At 55.3% G+C, this 12,116-nt stretch overlaps 5 protein-coding genes across 5 annotated transcripts; 2 read left to right on the plus strand and 3 right to left on the minus strand.

Moving 5' to 3' along the window:
• Positions 1-279: 279 nt before the first annotated feature.
• On the minus strand, positions 280-3,949 carry M421DRAFT_89421 (NPL4-domain-containing protein; the record flags this gene model as incomplete). The annotated part of the gene is made up of 4 exons (XM_033597765.1): positions 280-1,552; positions 1,893-2,176; positions 2,227-3,691; positions 3,741-3,949. 4 exons carry the CDS (start codon positions 3,947-3,949, stop codon positions 280-282), a joined length of 3,231 nt encoding a protein of 1,076 aa, XP_033452287.1.
• A 154-nt stretch (positions 3,950-4,103) lies between these two features.
• M421DRAFT_416767 (uncharacterized protein) lies at positions 4,104-5,368 on the plus strand. The gene is made up of 2 exons (XM_033591191.1): positions 4,104-4,730; positions 4,787-5,368. Exons 1-2 carry the CDS (start codon positions 4,335-4,337, stop codon positions 5,126-5,128), a joined length of 738 nt encoding a protein of 245 aa, XP_033452288.1. The 5' UTR covers positions 4,104-4,334; the 3' UTR covers positions 5,129-5,368.
• A 216-nt stretch (positions 5,369-5,584) lies between these two features.
• M421DRAFT_54208 (uncharacterized protein) lies at positions 5,585-6,726 on the minus strand (the record flags this gene model as incomplete). Its single annotated transcript, XM_033595198.1, has 2 exons — positions 5,585-6,471; positions 6,522-6,726. The coding sequence occupies 2 exons, from the start codon at positions 6,724-6,726 to the stop codon at positions 5,585-5,587; spliced, it is 1,092 nt and encodes a 363-aa protein (XP_033452289.1).
• A 433-nt stretch (positions 6,727-7,159) lies between these two features.
• On the plus strand, positions 7,160-8,440 carry M421DRAFT_55160 (uncharacterized protein; the record flags this gene model as incomplete). The annotated part of the gene is made up of 2 exons (XM_033595281.1): positions 7,160-7,432; positions 7,490-8,440. The coding sequence occupies 2 exons, from the start codon at positions 7,160-7,162 to the stop codon at positions 8,438-8,440; spliced, it is 1,224 nt and encodes a 407-aa protein (XP_033452290.1).
• Positions 8,441-8,691: 251 nt separating this feature from the next.
• Positions 8,692-9,283, minus strand: M421DRAFT_283131 (uncharacterized protein). The gene has a single exon (XM_033588934.1). The coding sequence runs from the start codon at positions 9,185-9,187 to the stop codon at positions 8,783-8,785; it is 405 nt and encodes a 134-aa protein (XP_033452291.1). The 5' UTR covers positions 9,188-9,283; the 3' UTR covers positions 8,692-8,782.
• Positions 9,284-12,116: the final 2,833 nt, after the last annotated feature.

Here is a 12,116-nt window from a genome sequence, read left to right on the forward strand (position 1 = left end):
GCGGGGCGAAGCGCACCAGAGCGGCAGCAGGTGACACCGGAGAAGATCCCGCTGTCTTCCGGTACAATGCGACGGAAAGCATCTGGGGAAAGCTCGCAACAGTCTGAAAAGTATTGGGAAGATACGGAATCAAGGAAACCTGTGGAAGAGGGTGTTGATTTTGCTGACGTGGGGTTGCTTCTGCAAATGCCGAAAGTGCACCGGAAGCGCAACTGTGACATGTTACACCTCTCTGCGTGTGTTCGTACTCATACCGCTCCAGAATGCTGACGGCTACCATCAAGCACCGCACAATACGCCAGCAACCCTGATCCCCAGGTCCAGGACTGCAAGATGCTCGTCTCCACCATCAACAAGCCTCTTGTCTGTCTCGCTGAACACGCCTGCTAATCGCACCTTCTTGACGTCCTCCACTCTCTCATCGAACATGACCTGCTCGTACAGCTGGCCAACTGTCTGGCTCGCGCTCCACCCCTCTGCAATCATGTTCTCCACCACCTTCGCAATCTCACTGTACCGTATATTCCGGCTCGAGCTTATGGGAAACAGCGAGTCGGAGAACGTGTCGAGGGTGGAGGCAGGAATGACGCCTGCGATTTCCGCAATGGCCTGCAGGGAGACAGTGTGCTTGTTGACCAGCGTTGCGTCGGAATCAACATCCATCTCGTCGTTATCAATCACCGGCTTGCCTTTCCTCCCCGACTCTTTCGCAGTCTGTGTAGCGCCTACGAGTCTGGCCGCGGACTGGAGGAAAGTGATGGCTTTCCTTAGATCGCCGTCTGAGACGCGGACCAGCTCCTCGCTGACGCCCTGGTCGAGCGGCACGCCTTCCAGCCTCGCAATGTCGTCCACGCGCTTGACCGCGTTCCCTTGATCCAGGCTCTTGAAGCGGAACTTACTGCACCTCGACGCCAGCGGATCGATGATTCGCGTGACGTAGTTACAGACCAGACAGAATCTCGTCATCCTGCTGTATGTCTCCATCGTTCGTCTCAGCGCGGACTGCGCATCCTGTGTCATACTATCCGCCTCGTCCAGCACGATGATCTTGAACGGCGGGCATGGGTACTTGTCTCGATACCGCACCATCTTACCCTCACCGCCATCTTTGTCTTCAGTCATAACGTTGTATGTGGGCGCAGTGCTGAGCTGCTGGCGTGCAAAGTCTTTGACTTTCTGGCGCACGATGCTGATGCCGCGCTCATCGGAGGCGTTGAGTTCGAGGACACGCGACTTCAACAGTTCAGGGCCGTAGAGCTGTTTCGCGAGAGCGAGAATTGTGGACGTCTTGCCTGTGCCAGGAGGGCCGTAGAAGAGCATGTGCGGGAGATTGGAGGATTGGAGCGTGCGCGAGAGGATCTGGATAGTGTTGTCTTGTGCTGTGACTTCTGAGAGAGTCTTGGGACGGCTGTGGCCGTCAGCTTTCGTAGCACGCGGAGACAATTTTGCGGAGACTATACTATTTCTCGACCCATGGCTGCAGGCGGTCCGGCTGCTGCTTTGTGGACGGACCTTTGGATGAGCTGGCTTGAGCAGCAGCTTGCTGTCGTGCCTTGAGATTGAAGAAGTCCGCCATTGCGTGGTCAAGATGTTGCGGGGACAGGAAGACAGGAGGAGCTAAAGTGGAACGCGTCGCGTATGGCAAGCGCGTCTTCACGTTCAGGTAGGCGCACGGGCCACGTCAATGACAGCATCATGTCGGAAGTGGACTCTTCAGCATAAAGTATTCGTTTCCTTGTTCGAGCAGGTCTGGCATGCTACCTGCTCGTTGAAGACCCTCCAAGACGCCATCCTATGCGTACCCGCAATGCCGGCCCACCGCCCACAATAGAAGCACACGATCGATCGAAAGGACCTGCACACGAAAAGGCGCACCTTCAGGGAGATTCTACTTTCCCCTCAAGTCACTAGCCTTCAACCTCTTAGCCAGCTGTACAGAATCGGAGTCGGAGCCATTGGAGGGCTGTCGCGCAATGTTGCGATGAGCCGCCCCCCTAATGGCGGAATGCGAAGCAGAAGAAGACGAATGCGAGGTGTAATGAGATCGTTTAGGGGGGCGCTCACCGCTTTCTTTGAGAACCGTTAATAACGTCGCCCAGCCTCCTGTGTGCTGGAGTGCTGAACCTTCTGATGCGTCGTGAGTCGACGCGACCTTGAAGAGTAGAGACTCTTCATCCTAGACCGGTTGTCAGTATATGATCAAATCAAGAGCAATGCTTGACGCACCTTTGAGAGTATGCCTAGATTGCGAATGAAGCAGAGGAGGTGGAAGTTGGAGATAGCGTTGAGGCCACTCGTCGTGTTGAGCGCAAGCCCATTCGCCTTTGCGTTGAGCGACTTGCTCAGTGCTGAGACATCAGCCATCTCGCCCATGATTTCGCGGTTCTCGATCGGGAACTTCCCGCCAGTGAACAGAGGATTTGGCTGGGTAGGAAAGCCGTGTGTGAGTGTGAGGAGCAGGTATTCGACAGGGAAGTCCGGCTTGGCGTTCTCCTGCACGTTGGCACCGTGCTCGTTGATCCGTCGGTAGAAGACCTCGGGGATGTATCGCGATCGGTTCAGTGTTTCGTTGTCGTCCTCGTCTTGTACCAGCATGACCGATGGCTCAGCTGAGGGCTCGATGAGATCGGCGCGTACCATCTCTACTGCTGCATTTGACGCCTGGTACGATGAGATGCCAATCTGCCCTTCTGCATCACCGCTGATGACGCAAGTAACGAAGTTCGACCCAAACTGCCCTGTTTCGCTCCACTTTGATGGTCGAGGGTACTTTGCCTGGTATCGTGCCGCGAATGTGATCTCAAGCGATGAGAAGAAGTATGAGTCTGCGTGACGCTTGCAGATGACTGAGCCATCGCCCTTGTCCGCATCCAGGAGATCCGTGAAGATCACGCCAACCCTCTGAAGCCCGCATTGTGCAGCGATCTCGTCAATCTCCTTCTCGTTGTCCCAGTCGCTCAGCGAGATACCGTCCGGCTCGTTGACCTGTGGCGGCTCGTATATGGTCTCGACGACAGCCTTCGTGCCCAGCGGCACCTCGGTGTACTCCTCGTAGCGACCGTACAAGAAGCCCAGTCGCTGACACCCTGTGTTTCTCCAGAAGTTGATCAGATCGTCAACGACTTGTATCGACGCGAACTCGACGTGATCGACCATGCGGTAATCTTGTGGCTTGAGCGAAATGGCGCTGGGCTGGCACTTTGTGCAGATGCCGTCAGGGAACGGCTTGTGGCCTGATGGGCAGTCTGGCCGCACGCGGTAGTATGGTTCGTTGAGCGGCGGAATATACGAGCTGCCAAGCTCTGGCCTATTCTTTGCAGAGTTGACCTTGCGCAGGTACGAGTGGAACGAGAGGTGCTTGATCTTCCTCTCGGCAAGGTAGCCTGTGTCGTAGGGCTCTAGCGGCATGCAGTAGTCGCACATGCCCTTGGGTCCGTGGGTGCACATCCGCACGTCGCGCTTCCGGGCGACCTTGCCATCCAGCTTGTCGAGGCGATCGTCGAGCGGGGACTGCTTGACCACCTCCCACGGGTTCTTGATCAGCTGTGTGGGTCCGCCGAGGGGCACCGCGGGCATGTCGGACTGCTCGACGGCCTTGCCATTCAGGCGGGCCGCTCCTGCTGGAGCTGCAAGTGTGCCATTCGATGTCGCCGACTGCTCGTCGAAAGTCAGAAAGAGCTGCGCGCCGTGTCTGTGGACGTGTCAGCGTGATGGCAGCATGAGGCAAGCAAGCTACCCACAATAGCCCGACCTGCTCGAAGCTCACGCCCTTCAGCGACGCCACTTTCCTGGCATCTCCTCCTTGGGGCTTATTGCTGACAGCGACACTCGCAAGGTCGACGTTCTTCGGCAGCTTTTCCGCCACCTGAGGCAGGATCTCTGGGAAGGTGGTCGTGGGCTCGACGGTGAGACGGAACTGGCCCTCTTTGCTCACGAACCGGAGAATCATGGTGGGCGGTATTTGTGGGAGTTGAGCAGGGGAAGTAGAGTGCCGACTGTAAAAGTGCAACGGAGAGGATAAAGGGTGCAGGTGGTTGGTGACAATGTTGGCTCGCAGACGCGTTGGAAGCTCAGCGAACTCAGTCGTCATTACCCTTAAGCCCGGCAGGCACCGACAGGGATCTCCGCCGCTAGCGCATCGGTGAACGAACATGAACATCTGGCATCATTCACGGCACAAAAGCACCCAAACATTCGCTCTCACCGTCCGCACCTCTCTTACAGTCGCTCCTTTGCCTCGCCTCGAACTGCACCGGGTTCTTGCGCCCTCCAGGACTATTAAGAAATCGACCACGCACAATTGAAGAAAGCCTGCACCGCAGCCCACCACCACAATGTGGCCCTTCGACGCCGTCGACTGGCTCATGCTGCTGATCCCCGTCGCCTACCTGTTTATCCTGGTCGGCTCGCTCACCGTCTTCTCGAACCTCTACCGCAAGCGCCAGGCGGCCGCGGCGTCCTCGCTCGAGCCCTGGTTCCCTCCGCACCTCCAGCGCAACATTTATCTGTCGCTGCTGCACCAGGAGGAGCCGAAAGCCCCGGACAGCATCCTGAAAGCTGCGCTTCTGCGCCGTGCGACCGAGGACATCCACCGCATTGTGCAGGTCAGGAACGCGAAGCAGGCGCTCCAGGTCCTGCTGCAGCGCGGCAGCGTGGGCGACGATCTGTGGAAGCGGTTCGAGCGTGCGGAGAAGGAGATTGAGGAGGAGCTGAGAGACGTCGTGCAGGAGGTGAGTCCCCTCTACAACCACAACCCCTTGCAGGAGCAGTTGCTAACACCGCCCAGGCCAACGCGTTCGCGCCCAACTGGGGCCAGACCATTTTCCAGTCAGCCTCTGAAATGGCCCAGAACAACCACATCCGCGAGCGTCTCGACGAGATCCTCGCCAAAGCACCCCAGGAGTCGCAGTGGTGGACCAGCCGCCGCGCCGAGATCCAGGGCTCGTTTATGAAGGAGCTGGACGAGGAGAAGATCAGGAGTCGCGAAGGCAGTGTCGCTGGGACAGGGAGCGTTGTGGGCACGCCTGCGGCCAGTGTGGCCGGGAGCGTCATGGGCGACGACGCGGTCATGGTGGAGAGCCCGAGCGGCAAGAAGAAGAAGAAGGGCAAGAAGAGTGCCGTGGCTTGAGCGGAGTGATTGAACGTTTGATTGGACCGACGGGAACAGGGTGTCCATTGCGTGCATTGCGTGACTGGCGTTGAGGTGTTGGCAGGGCCACGGTACGATACTCACATTGAGAAGATGCGTCTTGAATTCAGCCATGCCATTTCCCCTCCAATCATAGGCATCCATGCATTCTGCAGCTGAGATACCAGCATACCTTGACGCTCACAACACTTCCGTTAAATACTGACATTGAGAAGATGCATCTTTGATGTAGACGAACTCGAATGTTCTCATGTAATGAATTGCAATGCTACAACGCCATTCCCACATTGATCAAACCTGCCAATCTCATCGTACAAGCACCCTGCTGTCCAACGAAACGGCGACCTCGCACCAGATATACAGTCCTCTCCTCCTCTTCTCTGCCAGCTCCTCTTCTCTGTCAGCTCCTCTTCTCTCCTAACCACCACAAGCAGTCTACTTCCTCGCGGGCCCGCTGACACCGGCGCCGATGACACTCGGCAGCTCCTCGCTGCCAATCGAGTACATCATACCAATGATGGTCGAGATGAGGAATGCCAGCATGACGCCGGTTCCAACAAACAGCCAGAACGGAACGGAAATGTCCTTCTTCTGGCACGCGGGCCCAGCCCAGTGCGTCACCTTGCGGTCCTTGCCCTTGCCGACAATGGTGGGCTTGCAAGCGCAGCCGTAGCGGTCCTGCTGCGTCTTGTCCTGGGCCTTGTGCAGCAGCTTGCACTCGCCGTGGCCGGAGCAGCCGAGCGTCGTCTTCTCGCACGAGGCGAGCGAGCTGAAGAAGGGGGGCAGGATGCCGCGGACGGTGCCGTTGGTCTTCTTGTCCGAGGTGAAGACGGGGAAGTCCTCGAGGTCCGAGTACGAGGCCTTGGGATTGGGGGATGTCGAGGGCTCGGGCGTGAGGGAGAGGAGCGCCTCTGGATCCTGGCGATTGCGGCGCGCCTCGATGGAAGTGGGCATGTCGTAGGTGCCGTATGAGGAGACTACGCGGCGCTTGGAGTTGGCCGGCGAGGACGGCATGGCGACGACGGTGATGTCGAGACCGCGCGCGGCCAGGCCGGGGAGGGTGTACTGCAGGATGTTGCTCTCGATGTCATCGTTCTTGTCGGCGCGGAAGATGGTCAGGTACTCGTTGTGGAGCGTCGTCTTCTTGAGCGCGGAGAGGGCTGATTCAGCGTCGATGCCTGCCGAGTACGTCTTCGCCTGGGGGTCGGCGTGCTTGGGCAGGGACTCGGCCTGTGTCGTGAAGTCCTCGATCAGGCGGTCGTTGTCTGCCGAAGGCGGGGGGCTCGAGATCTCGAACGATGATGTGGCAACGTGGCGCAGCTCTGTACAGATGTCAGTCCCCGTACAAAAGCCCTGCAGGACTGGCGCCTACTTGTGACGAGGCTGTCCTCGGCGTCGTCCAGCCACACGAGCAGCTGGGCTCTTGATGTGTCCGCCTGCTCTCCAAACAGCTTCTGCGGTCGCCCTCCGTATGCGTTGATGCTCTTGATTGCCTCGGCATCGGCGTCCTTGACCGAGTGGAAGCGCGCCAGGCCGAGGCGCTGGGCGAGAATCAGTCGAGCCGTCTCGGGGGCCATGGGCGATGACGCTGGCGCGGCGTGGTCCCTGGATCCATCGAAGGTGAAGACGTAGCCGTTCTCGGCGGCGGCGGCGGCGCAGCACAGCGACGAGGCGACGAGGCCCCAGGAAAGCTTCATCGTGGCGGCGGGTGATGGAGGTTGAGATTAAGATGCCTCCGATCCAACGCTGACGTTGTTGCTGCACGTCGCAGCTTCCAAGTCCGCACGGACGTTGTGGCCTAGCTGGTGGCCTTCACCCGCTGTGATTCGCCACCGCCCATTCACAGGCACCCAGCCCTACGGAACCACGACAGTCGGACTATCTATTGTTAAAGAACAACAGCGGTGACCGCCGCGACTCGCAAGTGCCACACCCGCTCTGCACGCCTCATGTCTCACCACGTCGCCTTCCGCCCCTCATAACGCCCGCTGTGTCCCCGCAATCGGCGCCATGTTCAAGGCACAAGTGCTGCGCCGGGGCTTCTCAGTCTTCAACCGAGTGCCGACCTCGAGAATAGTCCAGTCCGCCGCGCGCCATGGCCACGAGACCATAACGATACACCGCGTGCGCATACGAAAGCCCTTCCTCAGCAGACAGCGACTCGTCGGCGCAGTGGCTATTGCAGCAGCCGCCTATGGACTTGGGCAGTACCTCGGCCTTGAGGTGGAGATAGAGGAGGCAGAAGTGGAGGAGAGGCGAAAGCCAGGACGCTGGAAGAAGCAAGTTCGCAAGGAAGACGGCACTCTCCAGGAGGCCGACGACGAAGAAGCAAACGAAGAGGATGAAGGCGAAGAAGGCGAAGAAGACGAGGACGAGGAAGAGTACGACGACGCTATTCTGTTCTTGCCCACAGGGTTTTCGAGGCTCAAGCCCAAGACGTTCTACAGAGGTTCGGATCCAGAGTGGCAGGAGTTCAAGAAAGTCACTCAAGACAAAGCGAGGATCGAAAGGATACGGCGAGAGCTTGTGACCATGGTACGCACTTCGCCGGGATTAAAAGAAAAGCTTGGAGAGATCGACCACAAGAGGGGGCGAGCCTGGATAGAGTTCAGGTTTCCAGAAGGCCCGCCCCCTGAGTACGAACGCCCCGGCTACGAATTGACAGAAGACCTGGAGTGGCGCAAGACCACACGAGATGTCGAGCCGATGCACCACCACAGACTCAAAAAACTTTTATATCCCACCGCTGCCGCTGGCGCAGTGTACGAGGACACAAAGAAGAAGGCGGTGCGGTCTTGGAACGAGTTTGAGGTTTACATGGGGTGGGCAGAGAAGACCACGGTGCCTACAGTCCAGCAAACGATACAGCAAGTCGGCAACACCACGCCACCTCCAAGCCCTGCTACACCTCCAGGAACTGCAGCTCCTGCGTCTCCATTTGGCGCTGCACTGCCTGGAGCTACACAGCAACCTGCAGGCCAGCCGTCTCCACCCGCAGCTGGCACGGGTAAGGACCTTGCGAGCATTACACTCCCCGACGCCAAAGCGCTCACCCTTGACCTTGGACAATTCCGAAAAGAGTTCCACAAAGCCAACCACAAAGGTGTCCAACATCACATCCCGCGTGGTGCTTTCGGGGTATTCGCCTTGATCGAAGTGTGCGGCAGCAAAGCGCGCCTGACAATGAACGTCTTGGGTATATACGATCCAAAGGTCGGGCGGTATGTTGCAATGAACGCGAACGTCTGGAATCAAGTGGCAAATCGACAGTCGCCGAGGGGAGGTCCGTGAAGCGCGACGTACAGCTATGGAAACAGCAAGGCGTAAATGCATTAATGGCGTCAGGGATCTGAGCGTACTTTTTCTTGGTTAGCGGCATCATGCGAGCAAGCCCTTTCTGGCGCTTCGGCGCACGAGATGAGATGTCTTGGTGATTGTACAGTACAGAAGACGGCATTTGGAGAAGCCCACGTGATATAACTAGCGAGTCTCTTCTCAGCCAGATGCATAAATCCCCGTACCTCTCCTCACTTCGCTCTCCTCGCGCTCGAATCCACAGCAGCTCAAAATGTTCAAGAGCCCCTCTCATGTGTCGACTGTGTCTGCCTCCTGAACGCATCAAATCTTCGAGAGCTACCGCCATGCTTGGCCGCCTTCGTCAGTCTCGAAAGGTGCTTCGAACTCCTCAAATGCAGCTCCAAAACAGGATAAGCACGAGAATATGAGCACCTCACCTCTGCCTTCTGTCTGACCGCATCCGAACTGCGCGCGCACGTGCGCGGCGCACAACATTCCTGTTCCCCTTCCATGACACGGTCGTCGTCGAACTATGAAACTATTCCGCGACATTTTCCCCCTTTGTCTGCTGCGATCCCAACCAATCACTTCAGGAAAGTCATGTTCGCTGTCTGCGTCTGTGCTGGCCTTTGCATATGGAGGGTCTCTGGGTATGGCGAGCGCTGTGGGATACAAAAATACAATCCCTTCGAGTACATGGAATTGTGCTCTTCTTCCGTCTTCACACGGCCACTCAGTCATTCTTCGGAGAGTTTGAAAAGCTGTGTGCGCCTGTATATGCCTGTCCGTCTTCTTTCTGCTCTCTTCCCTGGATGAAGAAATGTTGACGCAACTGCGTTTGTCTGCTCTACGCACTGCTTGTTGCTGGTCCGAAAAGAACGCCACGAATAACTATGCTTTTGCCCAGTTGAAAAGACCAGATACGAATGGCTTATGTTTGGTGGAAAGTCACTTCACAATCTCTATGAATCAAAGTCACAGGATCTTATTACGATCGAACGTCTCGTGAGCTGTGAAGTCTCCCCCGAGTCTACTTCCTCCTTTCTCCATCTACAGCTTACTTTAGATATTCAATATACTCTCCACACCAACCTATGTCTTTCTACGGCACCAAATCCTGTTGCAAGACTTTTCATGACTGGCTGCAGCTGTTAGCGTGTAGCGCTATGCTTCTGCCCAAAACGTGAGAACGGTACTGTGATGTACGGATCGTCCACGCTATTCGAATATCCCACGGGCAAATACTGGCTCCGCTCGTCTTCCGCTTGCTTCTTCTCAAGACTAGAAGTTTGTGTCCTGCCGTGCGCTTGCAGTGAGTCAGTGACCTCCTCACAACAAGTGGCTGCCAAACAATGTGATCATTCGTTCCACGAGCGATCGTGACGGGGCCGTGGTTATTTCAAGATCCTTTTAGATCATCTTTCGTCAACATGCCTATTTATTCGTAAACGGAAAGAAGTTGACTGCTATGCGCTATAAAATACTGCATACAGCCCGCTTCTTCCTCCGTGGGGACCATTCTCTTTTTCACTGGAATAAAACGCCTGTGCAAGCTTTAAATATCTTTCTGCTGCACCGCAACAACTAGGATTTGCCCCTATGTCTGTCGGGACGTCTTCGAGCCAGGGGTCACGCCAGAAACAACCCAATGCGAGATTCATGGCCAACGAAAAATACGTTGACCTGAACCGGCGAGACGGATCCGTGGAATCTAGATATCTTCAGCTCCAATGCTGAAGTGATCCACGTCACTGCGGCTGAATACCGCGGCTTCTGCATCAGACCTACGACTGCTGGGCAACCAAATCTCGCGCTGGGTTTCTTGTTTTCTTCCTGTATCATTTAACTCAAGACATCCATCAAGAGCATAAAGTATAGTCAAAACGTTTTTGCAATCCTCTACATCTGGTGAGTCACTCGGTCATATCTATCCGGATTTGTGCGCACGTGGCATTGTAAAAACAAGTTGCGACCACAGCATGCTTAAACCTGCCTCATGCCGCTGGACTTCTGACCAGATACTCGTATGACCGAAATCAAGTGATCTGGCCTTGAGGATGGCATCAGGTGTCTATGTTCGGTCTTTCACAAGCGTGATATTTTCCAAAATTTCTAAGTTGTGAAGGAAGTCAAGGTGTACCAAACCTGACGAGACTGTACCTTGGCTCCCTGCTTCGACTGCTCTTCTACAATCTGTTCAGATATCTGAAACCAGGAGTCGAGTGTCATGTTTTTTGTAAGCGTTGCCGGGCTCTGGAAAACAACATCGAAAATGTTCATGTCGAACGTGGGTGGGGAAGACCGTAAGTTACTTTGCTTGGAAGACCACAACGATCGACCATACTACAGCGATTATATGAGCGCAGCACATCTTGTAAGTGATCTTCTGGTACTTTATAAAGATCCACGCACCTTGGTTCTTCTTTCCGGTATCCGGATTTTCCCTGAGGTCTTTACTAAAATGATCGACATCTACATCTAATGGTTCTGCCTGCCAAAAGAAATGTCAAATCGTTCTTATATCCCTTAGAACATGCTCGCCAACTTAAAGTTACGGTTCTATTCTGTTACACATTTCGGCAGTGTGTGCTCTTCCATCATTCCCTAGAGTGTGGTGGTGTGTCGAAAGTTCGAGGCCTTCGATTTACGACCGTCCTGTCTGCTCTTCTTTGCGAATGGTCTGCAACACTTCTTATGTCATTGGAGCTGTGTGAATGTCAAGATGCAAGAGTGACCTTACCCCCCACCATGACTCGCTGCATGTAGCGCTTTTCTATCCAGGTATCCCGGAAAGGAAATGCGAAAACTCAAAATGGTGTGGTAGCACTTCAATTGTCCGACTGGTGCATGTTCTTTGCCTATCTGTCAACAAAGTCTCTGTTCGCATCGCTACCCTTGTTTACTCTAGAACAGAATGAGTCTCTCCGCATGTTGGAGCTGCTTTTTCTCTCTTCCATCGAAATAGAGAGATAGTAATCGCATGTTGCCGTGTGTTTATGTTTTCCTTTATAAAACTTTGGGGGCTCACATCTGATTTGCTACAGAACAGAGGCGACATGGCTGTAAATCGGTCCCGGTCACTGTTCCCTTGAAACGTTCGGAAACTAGAGATGATTCTGAGATGGACTCGAATGTCGGTGTCCGTTTAGGCCGTCTGCTGCTCGATAATACAGCAGGAGACAATCGTGATTGAGTGACAGCCGTCCCAACAAAAGAATTGACCTACATTATAGCCTACTGCCTGAACCTTGAACTCCGTTGGTCTACGGACTCGTCAGAACTGCGTTCTTCCTCTTGCTGTTCGAAGTCTGGCTGGAGACGGCCTCGCGCAACTTCTTCCCGAAGACAATGGAGTCCTTGCTTAGATCCTCACGTAAGAGCTTAGTCTATGCTCGGCGGGCGATTCCAGGCCGTCTGTCGAACTTCTCTTCCTCCTTCATTTCTTGCTTATTAGCGCCACTGCCATACCAGAGCACCTAGCCATTAGGCTGGACGATCTTGAGTACTTCAGATTTTGGTCGTGCGTACTTCTTGAAGAGGTCTCAGAGGCCGGCTTCGTTGAGTGCAAACTGTCCGGATGGAGGATGCAGGTCGAGAGAGCCGCCTTGTATTCGGGTCTCTGACGTAGACTTGTAGATTGTGAAGGAGATATTGTGGCTTTGAAGGATGT

This window comes from Didymella exigua (assembly GCF_010094145.1).
Source record: "Didymella exigua CBS 183.55 unplaced genomic scaffold M421scaffold_4, whole genome shotgun sequence".
Classification (NCBI taxonomy): domain Eukaryota; kingdom Fungi; phylum Ascomycota; class Dothideomycetes; order Pleosporales; family Didymellaceae; genus Didymella; species Didymella exigua.